Below are 20,020 nucleotides of genomic sequence, written 5' to 3' on the forward strand. Positions count from 1 at the left end.
TCTATGACATTGCCTTATTTTATTTCCCTTAAAATCTCACTACTTAAAGTGTGGTCCAGGGACCACCAGCATTGGCATCACCTGGGATCTCAGGCCTCACTGGGACCAATGATTCGGAGACTATGTTTCAATAAGAATTCCCCAGATTATTGATATGCAAGGTCCTTGAGACAGGTATGTTGAAGTAGTGATTTTGAATGGTCCAAACCATGAATAGCTTCTCTCTTTAATCAGGAGTATGGGCGGTTATGGTGATACTGAGTTTGGCTGAGTAATTGCCTGAAGTCTACATAGAGGTTGTGGTATAAGAGGTAGGGGCCAGGAAATACTGAGCATAAAAGTGATAATTACATGGAATGGTATTTTCTGCATTGCAGAGGAGTGATTTGTTTTTGAGAGGAAGCTGTACATTAGAAAGGATATTCGTTTTTTTAAGGTTTTGAGTAACACTTGGGGACTACTAGTTTAGATACGAATTTTGGTGTATTCTGTCTGGCCATCTGTTTGAGAATAATCTATTGAGGTTAAGTGAACTTTCGGCTAGAGGAACAGAAATAAAGATGTGCAAAAAAGAATTAGGAGATGGTGACCTTAGCCTGAGAGGACCTGTTTCAGGAGCTGGTGGACAATCTTAGAGATAATTTTGAAGCCATGAGTTGTGCCTTGTAGACTTTTGGTTAAGCTATTGACCACCATGAAAAGTTTTATTACTAAAATGGAGATAGTTCACAATAAAACCCTGGATGTGGCACAAGAGGTTGAGGCTTTAAGAGTTTTTGAGAGCCTTTTCTGCCTTCTAATTGATTCCTCTACTAAACAGTTTATTTCAATAGCCTCTGAATGGAGCTCCACATAATTAGTGACTGATAAGCAGCCCATATGGATCTTGGAGAAGCTGAAGTAATTGGAGCGCAAGGGTTCATGGTATAGACACAAGATGTGGATTTGTTTCCCCAGGGTGAAATAGAAGAAGATGCAGAGGTGTGACTTCAGTACTGTATCAGGCCAAGTGCAAAAACAAAAAATATGCAGAATCAAAAAGTATGTGCAGAATCTTTCTTAGATGAGGAAGATATTTTTGTAATTGGTATCAGTAACAGATGATGATAAGTGGGTTTCATCAATAGTTCTTTATTGTAGTCCTAAATTTATAGATTAATTTACTCCAAATCATAACAAATATCATAAATAAATATGAAGATAAACCCTAGTATTCAAGACATTCTTCCTCTTTCAGATGACAAAATCTCTTAATGAGCAAGGGTACACCCTATTATCAGAAAGTTTCTATATCTTATTGGTTGGTAAAAATAACAGACTCTCCAATTAATCAGTTGCAGGGACCAGGTAAGACTTACTGATTTCCTTACCTTGTGGTTCAGGAGAATTCTCAGATGGTTTAGGTAAAAAATTAATACTACTGTGTTTCCCTGAAAATAAGACCTAGCCAGACAATCAGCTCTAATGCATCTTTTGGAGCAAAAATTCATAGAAGACCCAGTCTTATTTTACTATAAGACCAGGTATAATATGTAATGTAACGTAACATAACATAAAATGTAATATAAATATAATATACAATACCGGGTATAATATAATACCGGGTCTTATATTAATTTTTGCTCCAAAAGACACATTAGAGGTGATTGTCTGGCTAGGTCTTATTTTTGGGGAAACATGGTAGATATGTCGGGAAAAGACACATAGAATGATTCTGTTCATGTCAAGACACCTTGGGTGGGAAGAACGGCATAACACTAAGTTCATATGATGAAGCATCTACATTCTGGGCATTGATCCAACATTTACAACCCACCTTACACATGCATATGTGTCATGCATTATGATAACCACTGGAGAGATCATGTAAAATGCATGGTCTTTGCCCTTGAGGAGCTCATAGTCTAAGTACTGACACTTCAGGCAACTGTTGAGATGTCACCCTGAGGAATTCAGCTAACTACTGTAGGCAACATTTGGAGACATTTGGCAAATTTTGTTGGACAGCTTTCTTTAACCATTTACTTTAGGATATCATTAATTTTCTCCTCCACATACTTTTTTCTCCATGTCCATGTGCTTGAGGATGGTAAGCTAAGAGTGGAAGTCTTGGCTCCACACCCAGCCTTTGCTGATGGGAGTGGAGCCCCAGTTTTTTCCTATGATGTTTGACTGGAGTAGAGAGATGATTGTCTGAAGGTTTCTGTCCCTTGGTAGGCTGCCCTCTTCCTGGTTCTTTGGCAAGAGAGAGTATGCTTTTATTGCATTTTTTGTTTGTTTGTTTGTTTGTTTTTTGGTCCATGCCTGTTGGCATTGTTTCTGCTTGTTGACCTTTCTAGTACCTAGTCCAGAATATATGAGATAAAAACAAAACCCAGAGCACTCACCACCATGTCATTCCTTGGGTCTTGGTGTCTTTAGCCATTGTGTCTTTCCCCTACATTTTAGAGTCTTCTTACGTTTGCTTTATATCTAGTATACATGGTTTTTGGCTTGTATTTAGTTGGAGGAAGACCAAAAGGAAATTTACTCCTTTTTGTTCAGGACTGGAAGTGTCTCTCTATTGCCTATTTTATATTGTATTATTTATCTTTCTATTATTGATGTCTGATTCCTTCTAGGAACACTCTTCCCTCAGCTACCTTCCCAGATTGCTTCCTTTCTTCCTTCAGATCATTGTTTTTTATGATATCTTCTCCATGAGGGCTTTTCTGACCACCCCTTTTAAATACTGTCCTCTACTTGTCATCACTCCCTATTTCCCTTCCCTGATTGCCACTATCTAGTATAATACATATTTCACTTATTTATTTCATATATTATCTGTCTGCCTGTCAATAGAGTGTAACTTTCATGAGAACAGGGATATTTTTCTGTTTTACCACCCAACACCTAAAAAAGAGTGTGTGGCACAAAGTGGGTTCTCAATAAATACTTGTTGAATGAATGAATTAACAGATTTCAATGGGGGAGGGAGTGTAAGGGCACTTTCTGGGATGGGAAAATGAAGCATAAAAAGTAAAATCTTAAGACGTTTTATTCGGCTTACAAATTGATCACAAATCAGCTTTCAGTATTGCTATGGATTGAGTTTGTGCCTCCCCAAAACTCATATGTTGAAGTTCTAATCATGAATGTGTTGATATTTGGAGGTGGAAGCTTAGAGAGGTAGTTAGCTCATGTGGGTGGAATCCTTATAAATGGGATGAATGCTTGTCTATGAAGAGACATGAGAGAGATGATCTATGTCTCTCTGTCATGTGAGGGCACTGCAAGAAGGCAGCCATCTACAAACCAGTACAGTGTCCCTCACCAATACCCAACCATGCTAGCACTCTGATTTTGGACTTTCAGCCTGAAGAACTGTGAAAAATAAATATCTGATTTTAAGCCACCCAGTCTCTGGTGTCTTGTTAGAGAACCACAAAGTGACTGAGGTAGGCAAGTATATGAGGTTAGGAAGCTGCAGATTGTAGAACAGTCTAGTCTAGAGGGTAGGCTCCTGGGCAGCCTGCTAGGCATATTTTATTTGCTCTTTCGGTTACACAGACGAGCTAAGTGAAGGGGCAGTTACTGAAGTATAATGTGTCTGCCAAGACACCAAGTCTGAACACAGGGACCTTGTGGGTGTAATCATTTTATCACCGTGCACCCCTAGCTTTTCCTGGGTCTAACACTCACGCTAGGTTCTGCATGCAGAATCCCTAGGGTATCCCGGAAGCGGGCATGAGAAGTAAAGGGGCTAATAGGTAATTTTCCTGGCTTTGACAAATTGGTCCGTGGAAGTCCGGCCAAGGCTTTTCTTTAAAGAACTGTGTCACATGACCCAGCCCTGCACGCTAGGTTCCGCGTGCAGAATCCCTAGGGTATCCTGGAAGCATCCCTAGCCTCAACGGATCTGCCAGACTAGGCGTGAGAACCCACACAGCAGGGCTGACTCAAAGGGTTAACACGCAGTGCGCTGCAGAGTGGCAGTGGGAGAAGCCAATAAGGTGTCTACGCAGTCTCTGCGTCTGGTAGGCGGGGCCAAAGGGAATCCTCAGAGGCCTTGGGGTGACACGGCTGCGGAGCGTTGAGGTTCCGAGGGGGCGGAGACAACAGACGGCACGTGAGCATCGGCCAGTTCTCTCCTCTATCCTTAGGGGTCCGTACCTGCAGGAACAGCCCGGGGTCCAGTGTATGGCCACGGAGTTACGGTGTCCCGACTCCATGCCCTGTCACAACCAAAAAGTAAACTCTGTCTCAAGCCTTGAGCCGCCGCGACGTGGCGACGTGATCCCGGATCATGTGGGAGGAGACCGCGTCCCAGTGGAGGGGGCCTCTCAGGCCTGCGGCGACACCAGCCTCAACTCAGACAGCAACGGTGGAAGGGGCAACTGTGACGCACCGCCCGGCGACTCCTTCCTAGGGGGTTGCGAACTATCCGGGCAGATCGGCGCGCAGCTTAAGCTGCTGCCGATGAATGATCAGATCCGGGAGCTGCAGACCATCATCCGGGACAAGTGAGTCGAGAGCGGAAGGGGGAAGGGTGGGAGGTAGAGAATGGTGGGGGTGGGGGCGGTGGCGGGCATGAGAAGTAAAGGAGCTAATGGGTAATTTTCCTGGCTTTGACAAACTGGTCCGTGGAAATCTGGCCAAGGCTTTTCTTTAAAGAACCGTGTCACATGACCCAGCCCTGCCACCCTCTTTCCTCGTCCGTGCTTTGTGGCGGGGAGGAAGCCTTCCAGGTACCCTCCTGCTTCCTCTCTCTGTGTCGTCTGAGCTCAGAGGAATCCTGCCATCCCAGCCACGGAAACGCGCCTGCGTTACCTGTCCAGTGCCGGTCCACGCGGTAAAGCCGTAACCCACAAATGGTTACCACCCAAGGTTACTCTACCCCCAATCACCTGAGGCTCACAAATAGAAATAAAACAACTTCAAGAAAATTCTGTTGGGCTCAACCGGCCATCTGGCCCTTTAGTATTCCCTATTGCAGATTTCTCAGTTTCTGTAAGGTCTTTCCATGTTGGAGTTTATGTTTACTTGGTCACATGCAAGCTTATCATCCAACTCTTATCAGGATTGTTTTATTGTAAACTTACAGAATGTCAACTGTTTCCTGCATACTTAATGCAGCAAAAGGAGTCTAAAGGAGCTTTTGGCGCCCCTTCTAACCCCAAAAGCTAAGGTAGCTAAAATTTCATGTTCAATGCTGTTTTGACGTCTCAAAACTCATGTTGTAGACGGAGTTTCTTAAGCAATATGTACAGCTGGCTTGTATATTGGCAGCACTTTAAAGGAGTAGCTGCTGCATGTCAAAAACTCCCTTTTCAATGGGGGCTTTCACCTTTTAAACTGAGTCAGGATGCCACTCCTTAAATCAGATTACTCACTTTTTCTCCTGATTTGTTACCCTACCCCACTCACATCCACACATTACTGAACGATCAAGCTGTTAAATACACCACTTTGATTAGATAACTGCCCTGCTCAGCATCTTTCTGTGGCTTCTTGGAATATACCGAATAAAGTCCAGAAGCCTTAGCTTGACCTTGAGGCTCCTCTTTTTGGGTCCCTGGAACTAATTTGAAACATCTCTGCTTCCACTCTAATCTGGAATTGTCTTTACTCTGCATGTTGAAATCCTACATATTCTTCAAGGTCAAACGCGGCATTAAATGTCTACCTCTGCCAAAAAAGGTTTCCCTAATCATTCTCCCTGTGCCGATCTTCCCTGGCCTTTTTAATGCAATATTCACCTTTTATTTCGTACATTGGTATTTAGGTATCAATCTTATCTCACCTATCAGATTTTAACCTCCTTGAGGACAAACATTGTGTCTTTTACATTTTTGAATTGCAGCCATGCCTTGCAAATAATAGACACGCAATTACTGAGGGCTCTTTCTGAAGCTCTTAAAAATTGTACTGATGAAACTATACTATGCAACCGTTTTTAATGAATCCATATTGAAAACCACTGCATTCATGTGATCTAATTAAATAGTGATCTTAAAATGTAGGAGGTGTAGGCTTGGTAATGGGGAAGCTGAAATGAAACTTATCTGTAAAACAAAGAAAATTGGATGATGATTCTTATTTCTATGGAGCAGGAATTACTGACCTTGAGTCTTGGAACCTACTGCCCCTGTAGATGGGCTTCAGAAATTATCTGGGAAATGTTATTTATATGTGCATTTTTCATGGTTGTTTTTTAAATAACATCTCTACTGTGATAATTCACATACCATACAATAATCCACTGTTTCAGGTGTATGATTCAGTAGCTTTTAAGTATGTTCATGCTGTGCAAGCATCACTACAATCAACTTTGCATTTGTAAAATGACGATGTTGGTACCATGGTTCCCCGAAAATAAGATCCTGTCTTATATTAAATTTTGCTCCGAAAGATGCATTAGCACTTATTTTCAGAGGATGTCTTATTTTTTCTTTTTCCCCTTCTTCCACCTCCCCCCCCAACTCCGGTTCAAGCCGTTGATTCTCAGTCTAGTTGTGTAGGACACAGCTCCCTGGCCCATGCTGGTATTATGAGCCTTGCACTCCCCCCTGCTGAGGCAGTCGGTCATCTCACAGCAGCTCACGGGAGTTCTCGCCGGCTGCCAGCCGCTCACGCTGGCTACTGGCCGCTCATGGCAGCACACAGTAGCCCACGGAAGCACAGCAGCCCACGTCGACCTCCGGCTGCTGACCTCCGGCTGCTGACCTCCGGCTGCTGACCTCCGGCTGCTCATGCTGACCACAGCCCAGCTCCTAGGCGAGCCAGTGTTCACAATCTTAGCTGTAGAGGGCGCAGCTCACTGGCCCATGTGGGAATCAAACCTGCGACCTCGGAATTAGGAGCACTGTGCTCCAACCACCTGAGCCACCGAGCTGGCACAGATCTTATTTTTTCATGTACAACAATCTACATTTATTCAAATACAGTCATGTCATCTTCTTCTGGAACATCATCATAATGTACTAAATGCATCCGTCTGGCTGACAATCTTAACTGGGGCTTATTTTCGGGGTAGATCTTATTTTCGGGGAAACACGGTAGTATCTCTTGGAGCTCGTGGGAGACTAAAACACAATACTTTACTGTCTGTGAACATTTGTTATAACCAGTGAAGAGCTGTGCACCTTAAGGCACTTCAAGCCTTCAAGTGTGGATTTATGCATGCTTCGAATTGCATCCATAGGTGCTGCTTTCTTGAGCTTTCAAGAGACAATAAAAGGAGTTAAACTGTACATACAACTCACATTCTGACAACTTGAAAACCCTGAGAGATTCCAGATCATGTTTGTCCTGCTATTAAATAGTATGGAAAGATTCACTACAACCTTTCATGATTAATTGATGCTTAGTTATTTAGGCTGGAGACAGCGTTTTAGTTTTGTTTCTGTCATCAAATCTCCTAACAGAGGCCTCTGTTGCTTTTATCTTCAAATATCGGCACCCCTCACACAAACAGGATAGGATATGATGAAGTGACGGCACCTTCCATAACTACATGTACGGAAATACAGTCCCGCTTACCACAGGCGCCCTACACAAGTCTTCCTCGGGGCTTATGCCCCTGTCTGTTTTGATGTGCCCTCATGCATGCACACTAAGGACCGGTCTGATAATAGAAGATATTGAAGTACTTAGTGTCTACCTAGTGAAGGGATCGCTTTCTGAATTGACTGCTACAGGGAATGGGGGTCCAGGCAGCCGGACTGCATGTTGTAACTATATAAAGCAGGCAAGATGGAGAGCATTGGGTTTTAGCTGTACTTTAACTTCTAAATTGACTTACCGTAAACAGTATGGGTCTCGAGTCTGTCTAAAACAGTGGGACAGATGTTAGTAATTATTGTTTGCAGTGAGATGACTTGGAGCAGTGACTGCTTTAATTGTCAAATAGCAGCTATCAAGAGATGACTTCATATTAGGTTCTCATAGTGTGTAACTTTTTTGGCAAGTAGAGCAGGTACTCATTATGCAAAAGTTAGCTGAAGCTGATATTTTGGGGGAGACTGAAAGGTGTTAAAGTGTCTGATTCTAAAACAAAATTACAGATCTGGTCAACTCTGATCACTTAACCTAATATAACTTTTCTATGTAATAAACTTATGTGTAACTGTTCAGAAATGAAAAATGAATGTTACAAATGTGTTCCCAAGATAATGTTACTGGATATTTCTTTAAGATAAATCCAGACTTTTTTCCCTATTGAAAAACTGTGTTCTGGTTGCCTAGTTGCCTAGACAACTTTATACAGGTCTAGCAAACAGCAATATGCTTCAGTATTTTTTTTGTAGTTCACTGACCTTTTCTTCCTTGACATGCATGTTGTAAAGATTAATTATAGAAATGAAGGGTGCTAGTGTAATAGTATAGTTTCATTTGAAAACCACAGTACATAAAATAGAGCCTGTTTTAAATGGCCTCTCTGTGTATGTAGGTGTGTGTGGATAGATTTTTCCAAGTCTAGGGAATATTTAAAGAATACAGACCTATATTGTTGGTATTGCTCAATTATGGTCCGTATTTTAGAGAGTTAATGGAACCGAACAGGAAGAAAGTTACTCCCCGCTGGTGCACAGCAGAGGCAGACATTGAACACTGAGTTTTGCAGTGGAGAAATTAGGGTTGCTTTATTTGCAGAGCTCCATGCAAGGAAAATGGGAAGCTAGATCGCTTCAAGCCCGAACTCCCCAAGGACTTACAATTTGGGGCTTTCAGGGGCAGAAATCATTGAGTAATCACGAGTAAGGGGTTCAGGGTTATGGCTGTGTTGACTGGTCAGTTCTTATGCAAGCTCCAGCAATGTGAGTGGTTCAGCTCCTGGTGGCATCCTGTCCAGGTGTACGTGACTGCAGAAAGGTGGTCTTGAAAAGAAAGAGAAGTAAGACAGGTTGGGGTTGTGAGTCAGTGATGTTATCTTAAGAACAGAAAAGAGAACAGAGCCATATATTTGATGCCTTACGGGCTGCATTCTTCTGTTATCTTAAGCAGAGTGTACCTTCTGAAACCTGCTTTACAGGCAGGCCTACAGGCCTCAGGATATGACTACATTCCAGCATAGCTATGACTCTTAAGAAGGGCCAATTTAATAATTTTAAAAGCTAAATTCTAACATATCTAGGCTGTTATGGTTTCCTGTCGGCTTCATTAATATCCATAATATGATAGAACTGTGGATACTCTAAGAAACCTTGCATATGCCATTTCAATGCTCTGTGGGGGAGTATTTTGGGTATGCTATGGATAGGCAGATGGAGATTTTGAAGTACATAAACTGTAAACCAGTCTGTTCAGTCGAATCATTCAACTTTGGGAGAAGAAGGAGGAACAATACTAGACTTCTATGTACAGAAAAAAAGTCAGCCTTTTAACATTCCCTTTTGGGCTGGTTCACAGCTTGTGCAAATCTGGATTATTATTACTTGGGTACCTAAGGATATGAAAGTATTGACCAGAAAGAAATGCACAGGAAAATGGCAGAAAGATCTAGGGAACAAAATATTTGATTGAAAAACAGACAAAAGGAACAAATTGTCAATCAACAGAGAAGGAGGTCAGAAATTAGGTTATGCATTCTTGCAAGCAGTGGCAAAAGTATAGCATTTATTTGTGCTATTATCCAAATAGGATTCCAAAAAGGATTGAGAGACCAAGTAGATGTGTTATTTATCTTGGTAATATGGGTTTTACAGCTTGGTGGGAGACTGCCTGATCTTTCCAGTTCCTATATCTAATGTTGATATCAAATAAGTATTTTCAATAATATTTATCAAGTCATAACATTTAAATTCCTATATCCTAGTGAAAATATATTTTCTCAGTAATAGTCTATACATGTTACTTTTTAACCTTTTAGTATGTAGTAGGTGTTAATATCATTTTAATATATGTATTAAGTAATATTTTACCTTAAAGCTCTAATCTACATTAAAACTTATACTACTTTTTTTTTTAGGACAGCCAGTAGAGGGGACTTCATGTTTTCTGCGGATCGTTTGGTAGGTAGAGGCTTTTCAGTTTTATTTAATTATTGTTCCTAGCACTATAATCATAGTAGGTCGAGGGGCTTTTTTGGTCTAGAGCATTCTGGGGGTGAGAGAGATTGTACCAAGTAAGCATCATATTGCTAGACTCCTGAAGTATTGTTTCTACTGTTGCGTTAAAGCTCTGTCAATCCCTTTTCACCTCAAAGTATTGCCCATGAACTCATTCTCTGTAGTTCTCAGGTGCCACTGCCTCTCAAATGGATCTTGCAAGTAATCTAGTCACGAGTGACCCTTAATGCATCATTTTAGGTCAGTGAAGTACATTAAAGGAAAAGCAAGGATATAAGGAAGACCTCGTACGGTGTTTAACCGAAAATAAGACCTAGCCGGACAATCAGCTCTAATGTGTCTTTTAGAGCAAAAATTAATGTAAGACCCAGTCTTATTTTACTATAAGACCAGTTCTTATATTACATAGTAATTACATAGTATAATATAAGACCCGGTATAATATAATATAATATAATATAATATAATATATAATATAATATCAGGTCTTATATAATACCGGGTATTATATTAATTTTTGCTCCAAAAGACACATTAGAACTAATTGTCTGGCTAGGTCTTATTTTCGGGGAAACACAGTAATTACCCTATGATATCCATGTAATGCACAGAAACCAATAACTCTCTTTATACTTTACATGGAGTATTTATTTTGCCGCTTCTTTCCTGCACTATCCTCACAGGTGAAATATTAGGTTGGACTATCTGTGCTTTCCTCAGGGACTTTCTGTTAAGGATGGACCATGCTCGATTCTATTTAGCTAGAGTGATCTGAGAGGATCTCAGGCCAAATTGGGTTGTGTTTAGGGTAAGCACTGTTTCCTTCTTGGGTTTATATCTAAGTGTGCTCAGTGCTTGGAATGCTGTGCTTATTAGTATTCATCCATTCATCAAATAGATATTGAATCCCTGTAAGTCAGGCACTCTGCTAGGCTGTGTTGCGGGGGGAGGATGTACACCAGTAAACAATACAGACATGGTCCCATCTCGTGGAGTTTACAATCGGAATTCAGTATTTAGTTTGGGAAACAGAGAAAAGTGGCTTGTTAATTTTCACTTAGATTTTCCTTGTGGAAAATCTTTATCTCAAAAGAGTGTAAACAACTCCTGTTCTACTTCTGGCTTTAAATATTCTTCAGATGCTGCTTCCATTTACAATTATTCGAGTTTGTAAGGGCAGCAATAACTTGGATTGCATCAAGACAAATGTAGTTGACATTTCTGGAGTGATGGGTCATTCTGTCATTGATAAATGTCATTATCAAACCAAAGGAACAGATTCAAGGAGGAAGGAACTTGTGTCGATGGCTGCTGTGGAGAAAACAGAGGTCTTGGTGTTCACTGGTAGAAAATGGTTGCTCTTTATTTTGCTTTCTTTTTTCTATAGAAAGTAGGAGTTAAGTTTATAATTGTTGTAAAATGCTTGCACGAAAGGGCAGGCATTATGTCTTAGTCAAATGAGATAATAAGGACCCAGGGTGTAATTTACCTGACGGGGTGATAATTGGGCCCCTATGTTTTCTACAGTTGGCTGTGAAGGTCCTGATATTGGGAGGTGGGGGTGGAGGGATGGAGCTGTTTAGGTTTCCACTGCTGAGGATTTCTAATGCACTGTATCTTCTAGCACAAGGGTCCCATTGTAGTTGACAGTTCAACCCTGAATTTATCAGCATTTGTTTCCCTGGCAGTCAGATCTTAAGAGGTAAGACTCTTTAGAGGAGTGTTAGTCTCCTTGGAGGAGATCTAGGCTCTTCAAGGAAAGGGATCCTCTTCTTCCCTTGCAATTTGCTCATAAGAAACATTAACCTCTACAGAAGGTGGAGGCTAGAGGTGAGTGTGCGTGCGCACCGCGGTAGTCCTGAGGTTCCTGGACCATGCTCTCTAGTGCTGCTGGCAGATGAAGTGCCAGCCTATTTAGCATTGATCACTTTAATGGCAACAGGGTATTGTGTTGTGATAACAGCACAGCAGCCTGCCCTTTGTTCCTGCTGTTCCTCATTCTCATTCACTAATGTAATATTGATTGGAGACATTTGCATTGCAGATCCAGCACTTCCTTTACTTTAGTAGGCTCCAGGTCCCCATCCTAAGGAATATCACATGAGCTTTGTAGAGGCTGTTGCTAGTAGTTTCCAGGGACTCTGTCCTCTGTGTCACATATTGAGATCAGCACGAGCCTTTTTATTTTTATTATTATTTTTTTTTTTTAGCTGAGAAGCTCCAGTTCAACTGGTTCCTCCTTGAAGCTCAGTAAATGGGTTCAACCCCATCCACTCATGTATTTACTCCTAAAAAGTTTCAGGCTTTATTTGCATTATGGTGGACTTTGTTAAGAAGAATCTAGCTTAACAGTTTCAAAGCACTGAGCAAGGCTGACATGTTCCCCCTGGGTGCTATGTCCAGAGTAACCAGAAATTTATTACTTCCAAGGGTGTCTACCATGACTCGTCACTTGCTGTAGTTGTGAATCTCTTTTAATAGAGCATGGATCAACCGAATGAGAATCAGAAGGCATACTGAAGGCTTTGGTTGGCAGTCATGTGCCTAACCATGGTTGGATACCTAGCAGCCTGGCATTTGGATCTATCTGCATCCTTGCCTAGTGTGTTACTGAATTTTGCCTAGTGTTCAGCTCTGGAGGCTAAGAGGGAACAGGAGATTCTTAGCAGACTTTCAGTTTCCTCTTTCTTTGACTTTCTAGATCAGACTTGTTGTGGAAGAGGGATTGAATCAACTACCATATAAGGAATGCATGGTGACCACTCCAACAGGTAACCATGGCTGTTACTCTCCTATTTTCCTCATAAAAATTCTGAGATAGAACTGGGGGGAAATGGAAAGAAAGCAGTCTGAGTAAATCGATATGCAGAATGACGATTCTAGGTGGAGCTGCTCTTTTTTTTAACTTTTTTTTTAATTGGAGAATATTGGGGAGCAGTGTGTTTCTCCAGGGCCCATCAGCTCCAAGTCATTGTCCTTCAATCTAGTTGTAGAGGGTGCAGCTCAGCTCCAAGTCCAGTCGCCGTTTTCAATCTTTAGTTGCAGGGAACACAGCCCACCATCCCATGCGGGAATTGAACCAGCAACCTTGTTGTTAAGAGCCTGTGCTCCAACCATCTGAGCCACCCAGCCGCCCCTCCGGCAATTCAGCAGCAGCTTGTTGTCTTCAATCTAGTTATGGAGGGCACAGTTGATTGGCCCATGTGGGAATCAAACCGGTAACCCTGTTGTTCAGAGCTCGCTCTGTAACCAACTGAGCCATCCGGCCGCCCCAGAGCTGCTCTTTTAAACAAGTTAGTAAACCTGGACACATTTAGTGAAGAAATTTGTGTGGCTGACTTTCTTAATGGCTTCTTGTCAATTCAAGTTAAAGGTTAAAAAATATTCTTCAGGGTACAGGTGTTGCTTCGATGACAGCCCATTGGGAGCAGAGTTAAGAATTGCTGGCAGCTTATCTTACCTCTGTGGGGAAGCTGCTGGTGTTAACAAGTGGGTGGACTGGTTTGGCATTGAAACTCCAGGTAAAAGGATGAGAAGTAAAAAAGAAAACTACAAACAATGCGAATTGGAGAAGGTGCTTTGTTCTACTCAAGTAGAAAGCAGCCAAGAGCACTATTTCAGGAATCTGAAATTCTGATTTAGTTCTTTAGTAAATAATGGACGCTGTTGTATTCAAAGGCTGACGTTATGCAAATTGGGGGCTGAGCTTACTGCATCATAATTGATAAAAATTCAGGATGAGACCAAGAGTTGAATGTATCTTGGTAATGACTTCAGTGTCTGTCACCTGCTTTTAAAGGCAGAATGGGGGCTCACAGTGGGGCCAGTCTGAACTGATGAGGTTTATAGCATTCTGCTCTGAACTCAGTTTGAGAAGTGTGTTTGTGAATATCATACTATCATATGTCCTATTCCCACTTGACGAAGCCCACAAGTTTCTTATGAAGAATTAAGAAATAACTATGGAAAAATCTTGACAATTCTGATTACTTTCACAGGGAACCTAAGACGTTATGCAATATGTCTGGACAAGGATTGCTTTAAGCCATAGACACTTGATAAAATAAGTAGGTTGCTCCAATGATGAAAGATAAATTCCTTGGTTTTGTTTCTCAACAGGGTACAAGTATGAAGGAGTGAAATTTGAGAAAGGAAATTGTGGGGTCAGCATAATGAGAAGCGGTAGGTCTACATATGTATGATTTTGTCTCCGCATAGAAACCCTCAGCTGTTTGCCAGCAGAGGTGGTCTTGTCTGTCATCACTGTAGCTTTAGCTTACATCTCACCACCTGTTTTGCCCACCCTCCTAGTGTCTTGGAATCCCGGCCTGTGTGTTGCTGACTGTATCTGCCCTAGTGGCCTAGTTTTATATTTGATAGGTATGTGACCATATAGGCAAAAGCAGTAAATTGTCAGTAACTTCAGGTATTTCCATTGGCTAGTCTTATAAATGTTGTGTTTGTGTTTGAGTCCAGCTGATTACCCTTCAAAACCAACCTTTGTGCAGCCAAATCATACACCTATAACTAGAACCTATACCTGTTACATGGGGATGATTATTTCCATTCAGTAACTTAATTAATTTTTGTGTGTGTGCAAGATCCAAGAGACAGTGGAAGCGCCACTTACTTGCACTGGAAACAGTCGGATTATTATTTTTAAAAACATATAAACATTCACTTTTTTCTTCTGGCTGTGAAGTTCTGTGTGTGAATAATTGAATACCTGAAGTATAATAGGAGCTTTAAACTCCCTTTGTATTAAAAGGCTCTCAAACAATGATGACTTTGGAGTGATACAGAGACTGGGTTGTTTTTAACCTTAAGAGCTTAGTGATCAAATTTCATATATATTAGGAGCTTGTTACATTTATAGTAGTGACATGAGGTTTCCTCTTAAAGTAAATATAAATGAAAACAGTTAAAGAAAAAAATATTAAGTAAATAATAGTACAAGCAGAATTCTTTTTACTTTTTATTAAATTTATTGGGGTGACAATTGTTAGTAAATTTACATAGATTTCAGGTGTTCAATTCTGTATTACATCATCTATAAATCGCATTGTGTGTTCACCACCCAGAGTCAGTTCTCCTTCTATCACCATATACTTGATCCCCTTTACCCTCATTTACCACCCCTGACCCCTGACCCACTGGTAACCACTAAACTGTTGTCTGTGTCTATGAGTTTTTGTTTCTTCATTTGTTTGTCTTGTTCCTTTGTTGCTTTCAGTTTTATATCCCACATATGAGTGAAGACATATGGCTTGAAGGTGGTATGAGAATGGTTGACTTTGGTAAACACTTCCTTAAAAGAATTCACACTCAAAAATAGCTCCATGTTCAGAAACCCATGGTAGGGGTGGGATGCTGTTGGTTGTGGTTCTCTGGGGAGAGAGGGAATAATACACTATTTTTTCACTATTTGCCAGCAAAACCTCTGCCACTGAAGTCATTGCTAAAGCTAAGTGATATTTCCTGATGCCACCTTGATCTAAAAGGAGATCATTTGGTCTGTAGCCCCATTCTTACATACACCTTTTATAGTTTTTCAAATGAAAATAACAAGTTTAGGTGTTTTAAAGGCTCCCTTAAAATAATAGGAGTAAAATGTTCAATGATATTGGAAAAAATCAGGGAGCAGCTTAACAAAACACTTTATTTCCTGTAATCATGGAAGCATGATAACTCTAAAACTTGCAAGCCACAATTAAAGGAGCTTATCCTAGTTTCATTGACCTGCACTGAGTATAAAATATGAACATATCAGAACTAAAGAATCATCATCCAATTTTCTTTGTTTTACAGATAAGTTTCATTTCAGCTTCCCAACTATCAAGCCTACACCTCCTACATTTTAAGGTCACTATTTAATTAGATCACACGAGTGCAGTGGTTTTCAATATGGATTCATTAAAACAGTTACATAGTATAGTTTCATCAGTATTCATTTGTATTAATAACAGTCGCAAACACTGCTTTGGCCTATTCTTGGACTTTCACTCCATCTCCCTGTAACCGTTTTTTCCTTCTTTTTTATTTCCTTCTTCAAGGTGAAGCAATGGAACAAGGTTTACGAGACTGCTGTCGATCAATACGGATTGGAAAGATCCTGATTCAGAGTGATGAGGAGACTCAAAGAGCCAAAGTATATTATGCCAAGTTCCCTCCAGACATTTACAGGAGAAAAGTCCTTCTGATGTATCCGATTCTCAGTGAGTGGCTTGAGTTGGATCTGTAACTTTTGGTTAGGATTTAAATTCCACTTAAGGCTTGCCTTTGTATAAAGGCAAAAATTATTTCTAAATGTGTTTTTCTCTGTTGGATCTGGACTTGCCCTGGGCAGTTCACTGGACAATTTTCGCTGTGTGATAAGAGTCAAACTTTATTAGCACCAGAGATTGTTTCTTAAAATGAATACATTGAAGCAAAGGATCGAATGAGACAACTTATAGAACACTGAACATAGATTGAAACGTGTTCCCTGTCTAGCCCAGTGAGTATAGCCATGATTATCTCAAGGATTCGTTCCCTCTGGACAAAATATTTTTTTGTTTTATTTGGTTTCCTAAGCTTACTCAGATCACACATGGCGTGGTCTCCTGGGGTTAGGGCTGGAGGGTGGGTATTAAATTTGATGTCTCTCATACTGAATGAATTTAGTACTTGTTGTGCATTAGAAAACTGAAAAATGTGTGTGTCGTGTCCATTTACTGAAAGTAATGCCTCTGGTAAAGAACAGGTACCTTCAAATGAAGCTTTGCCTAGTAGTGTCTTATGCTAGATACTAAGCTGCCTTTACTTCAGAGAAACATTGAAGACATGTTGAGATAAATGTTAAGTTGGCAATGTGTTTGGTTTCAGGCACTGGAAACACTGTGATTGAAGCTGTGAAGGTTCTCATAGAACATGGAGTTCAGCCCAATGTTATCATCGTTCTCAGTCTGTTCTCCACGCCTCATGGTAAGTGCCGCCTGAGGCCCTGCATGTCCATCTGTCCAGCCTCTCATTCTGACGGAAAGCTCATTTGCTTCTACATTAAATCTAAAGCAAATTGTGGGAGTTACAACTTGTATTTGTCATCTCTAAGCTTAGTGATAATATTTTACATGATTCTAATGTTCACATTCAAATGGGAGAGTATGACATAACCCCAAGGAAGGAGGTTGATGGTTGTGTTTTCCTGGGTGGAGCCTGCAAATGGCTGAAAGGTCCCTATTTCTCCAAACAGCAAGAAACGGGAGGTTCTAGCTAGCCCTGGGGTCTTACTGAAGTAAGCTTCGCACTGTGAAGCAAAGAGCAGAAGTTTCTTTTTCTTTCTTTCCTTCCTTCTTTCCTTCCTTCCTTCCTTCCTTCCTTCCTTCCTTCCTTCCTTCCTTCCTTTCTTTTTATTGGGGAAGGGGAACAGGACTTTATTGTTTCTTAAGTTAGACTTCTGCTCAAACAGCCTAGTGATAGAACTGAGTGTTTGCCATTTCCTGAGGAAAGTAAGCTGAATTTCAGACCCCAGTTGTTGTTTTTTTGTTTGTTTTTTCCCCTTTTTCCACCCCTGCCCCAACTCCAGTTCAAGCTGTTGTTTCTCAGTCTAGTTTGTTTCTCAGTCTAGTTGTGTAGGACACAGCTCCTTGGCCCATGCTGGTATTATGAGCCTTGCGCTCCCCCTGGCTGAGGCAGTCGGTCACTGGTCGTCAGTCGGCCACTCATGCTGGCCACTGGCTGCTTACGGTGGTGCACACGGTAGCCTGCGGGAGCCTGCAGCAGCTTACAGCAGCCCAGCTCCAGGGAGAGCCATTGTTCACAGTCTTAGATGTAGAGGGTGCAGCTCACTGGCCCATGTGGGAATCGAACCAGCGACCTCAGTGTTAGGAGCGCGGAGCTCAAACCACCTAGCCACCGGGCCAGCTCCAGACCCCACTTTTTGGCCACGCAATCTAGGACAACTGTTCAAGTATCCTAATAAAATAATCTTAGGTGCATATAGAAATTTAATTTTTAGGATAATCATTGTAGAGTTATATTTAGAGTAAGAAAAAATTCAAATGTATGTAAATGACTTACAATAAGGAAATGCTTAAACAAATATATATTCAAAAGATGTAATATTATGTAACTGTTAAATCATGTTTTTGAAAAATATTTAATGACATCAAAAAATCTATGTGACATACCAAGAAGTCCCTGCACCTGTGTTCCAGTTGAGAGACCGTCATCTTATGTATGATCCTGTTTTCAGAAAGAACTATATTCTCTCTATTCCACCTGCCTTTAAAATAAAACAGAACGAAAGACTCTTCAGGGCCAAAGTTGCTGTAACTGATTTTGTTTTTCAAATCTGAGATGTAAAACATTTTAACTGTAAGAATTTATTAGTGAGTGGGAAGGGTGTAGTCTGACTACTATCAGAGCTTTTCAGATATTAGACATTAAAAAAAGTAAGAAGAGATTAACCAAGTCTGACTAGGTATCCAAAGGTCACTGCTCTCTGTCCTCTGTCAATTTGGAGTCTAGTGACTGACTATAAAATTCATGAACTCCAATTACTGTTACCAAAAAATCCTGGAATAAGTATAATTTTTTTCCTCTTCTTCTTTTATTTTTTTTATTAGTTTCAGGTATACAAAACAATGTAATAGTTAGACATTTACACCCCTCACAAAGTGATAACCCCCCTCCCCCAATTTATTGTCCCTCTAACATCGTGTAGAGCTGTTACAATTCCATTGACTCTATTCCCTATGCTGTACTCCATATCCTATGACTGTGTACATATTAAATTATAGTTGACATGCAGTATTATTCAGCTTTAGGTGTACAGTGCAGTGGTCAGGTATCTACACTGTCCATGGAGTGGTCTCTCTAATAAGACAAGTGCCCACCTGAAACCCTACAAAATCTTTATAACATTATTGATTGTATTCCCCAAACTGACTTTCATATCCTCGTGGCAATCTTGTACTCACCAATTTGTGCTTTCTAATCACCTCCCCTTCTCCTCCTTTTTTTGAAGGTGCCAAATCAATCATTCAAGAGTTTCCAGAGATCACAATTTTAACTACTGAACTCCATCCTGTTGCACCTACACATTTTGGACAGAAATACTTTGGAACAGACTAAGTTATTGAAGGAAAATTAATTCTCTTGTGTAATAGTACAGTTATGTTTTGACTTTCTACCTGAATTAGTAATTTACTTGAGGAATAATAGAGAAAATTGTGTTAAAGATGCTTTATAATTTTTGGAACTTGGTGTAGTAAAAAGGAAATACTTCAGGCTTATTTATTTGGTTATTTCTTGACTGTTGGCACCAAATTCAACAATAAAGCACACACAACTTTTGGAAAATATTTTAATAATATTCTTTATATAAATTGTTTATCCCTCAGTGCATTGAAACTGTTCCCTAATTTCCAAACCTCTCAGTTGGTAGATTGCTTGTAGCCACAAATAAAACCGAAATGGGAGTCAGTTCTTTGGCCCACTATAGTTTGCATTTTGTTGAGTTCACTTTTAGTTCTAGGGAGTTCTTATTTATGTGGCTTTCGTTTCTGTTGTCGCCTTCCTCTACTCCTTACTTCCCAGTACTATACATACTGGTAAGTTAGAGAGGATGAAAAAAGAATTCATCCTAGAATCGTACATTTCCTTAATATCTTCGATAATTGGCAGACCCAGGATGTATGCTTAGCTCTTCTGTCAAGCCATTATGCTCTTCATGTCTCATTTCCTACCCTGTGTATTTCTGGTAGGTGCTTTGCCAACTGTAATGCAGTGAAGAAGATGGGTCATTTCCTGCAACTGGAACTGTAACATGAAATGACTTAGATTGAACTAATGATGTCTGGATGCTGACAAGGGAGGCCTAAGTATGATCAATGCCATCAATGCTCTAGAAAGGAATTGGTGGTGGTTTTGCTGAGGTGTGGGAGGAAGGACAGCTGGGTCTTACAGCCAAGAAGTAAATTCAAATGTTT

At 40.6% G+C, this 20,020-nt stretch overlaps 1 protein-coding gene and 1 long non-coding RNA gene across 2 annotated transcripts in view; both read left to right on the forward strand.

Annotated features, from left to right (window-relative positions):
• The window catches only part of LOC141569549 (uncharacterized), a 156,239-nt gene that overhangs the window by 132,673 nt on the left and 3,546 nt on the right, over positions 1–20,020 (forward strand). The window lies entirely within an intron of this gene.
• Positions 4,144–19,393, forward strand: UPRT (uracil phosphoribosyltransferase homolog). The gene is made up of 7 exons (XM_019747976.3): positions 4,144–4,502; positions 9,950–9,992; positions 12,751–12,820; positions 14,169–14,231; positions 16,103–16,264; positions 16,914–17,012; positions 19,057–19,393. The coding sequence occupies exons 1-7, from the start codon at positions 4,180–4,182 to the stop codon at positions 19,161–19,163; spliced, it is 867 nt and encodes a 288-aa protein (XP_019603535.2). The 5' UTR covers positions 4,144–4,179; the 3' UTR covers positions 19,164–19,393.

Source organism: Rhinolophus sinicus, chromosome 18 (genome assembly GCF_057876585.1).
Source record: "Rhinolophus sinicus isolate RSI-liver-muscle chromosome 18, RSI-T2T, whole genome shotgun sequence".
Lineage (NCBI taxonomy): Eukaryota > Metazoa > Chordata > Mammalia > Chiroptera > Rhinolophidae > Rhinolophus > Rhinolophus sinicus.

Excerpts from the sequence above, each read along its gene's own strand:
- UPRT (XM_019747976.3), top strand. The coding sequence starts at position 4,180 with ATGGCCACGGAGTTACGGTGTCCCGACTCCATGCCCTGTCACAACCAA. Across the intron at positions 9,993-12,750 it reads TGTTTTCTGCGGATCGTTTG|ATCAGACTTGTTGTGGAAGA; the intron begins GTAGGTAGAGGC and ends TTGACTTTCTAG. Across the intron at positions 17,013-19,056 it reads TCTGTTCTCCACGCCTCATG|GTGCCAAATCAATCATTCAA; the intron begins GTAAGTGCCGCC and ends CTTTTTTTGAAG.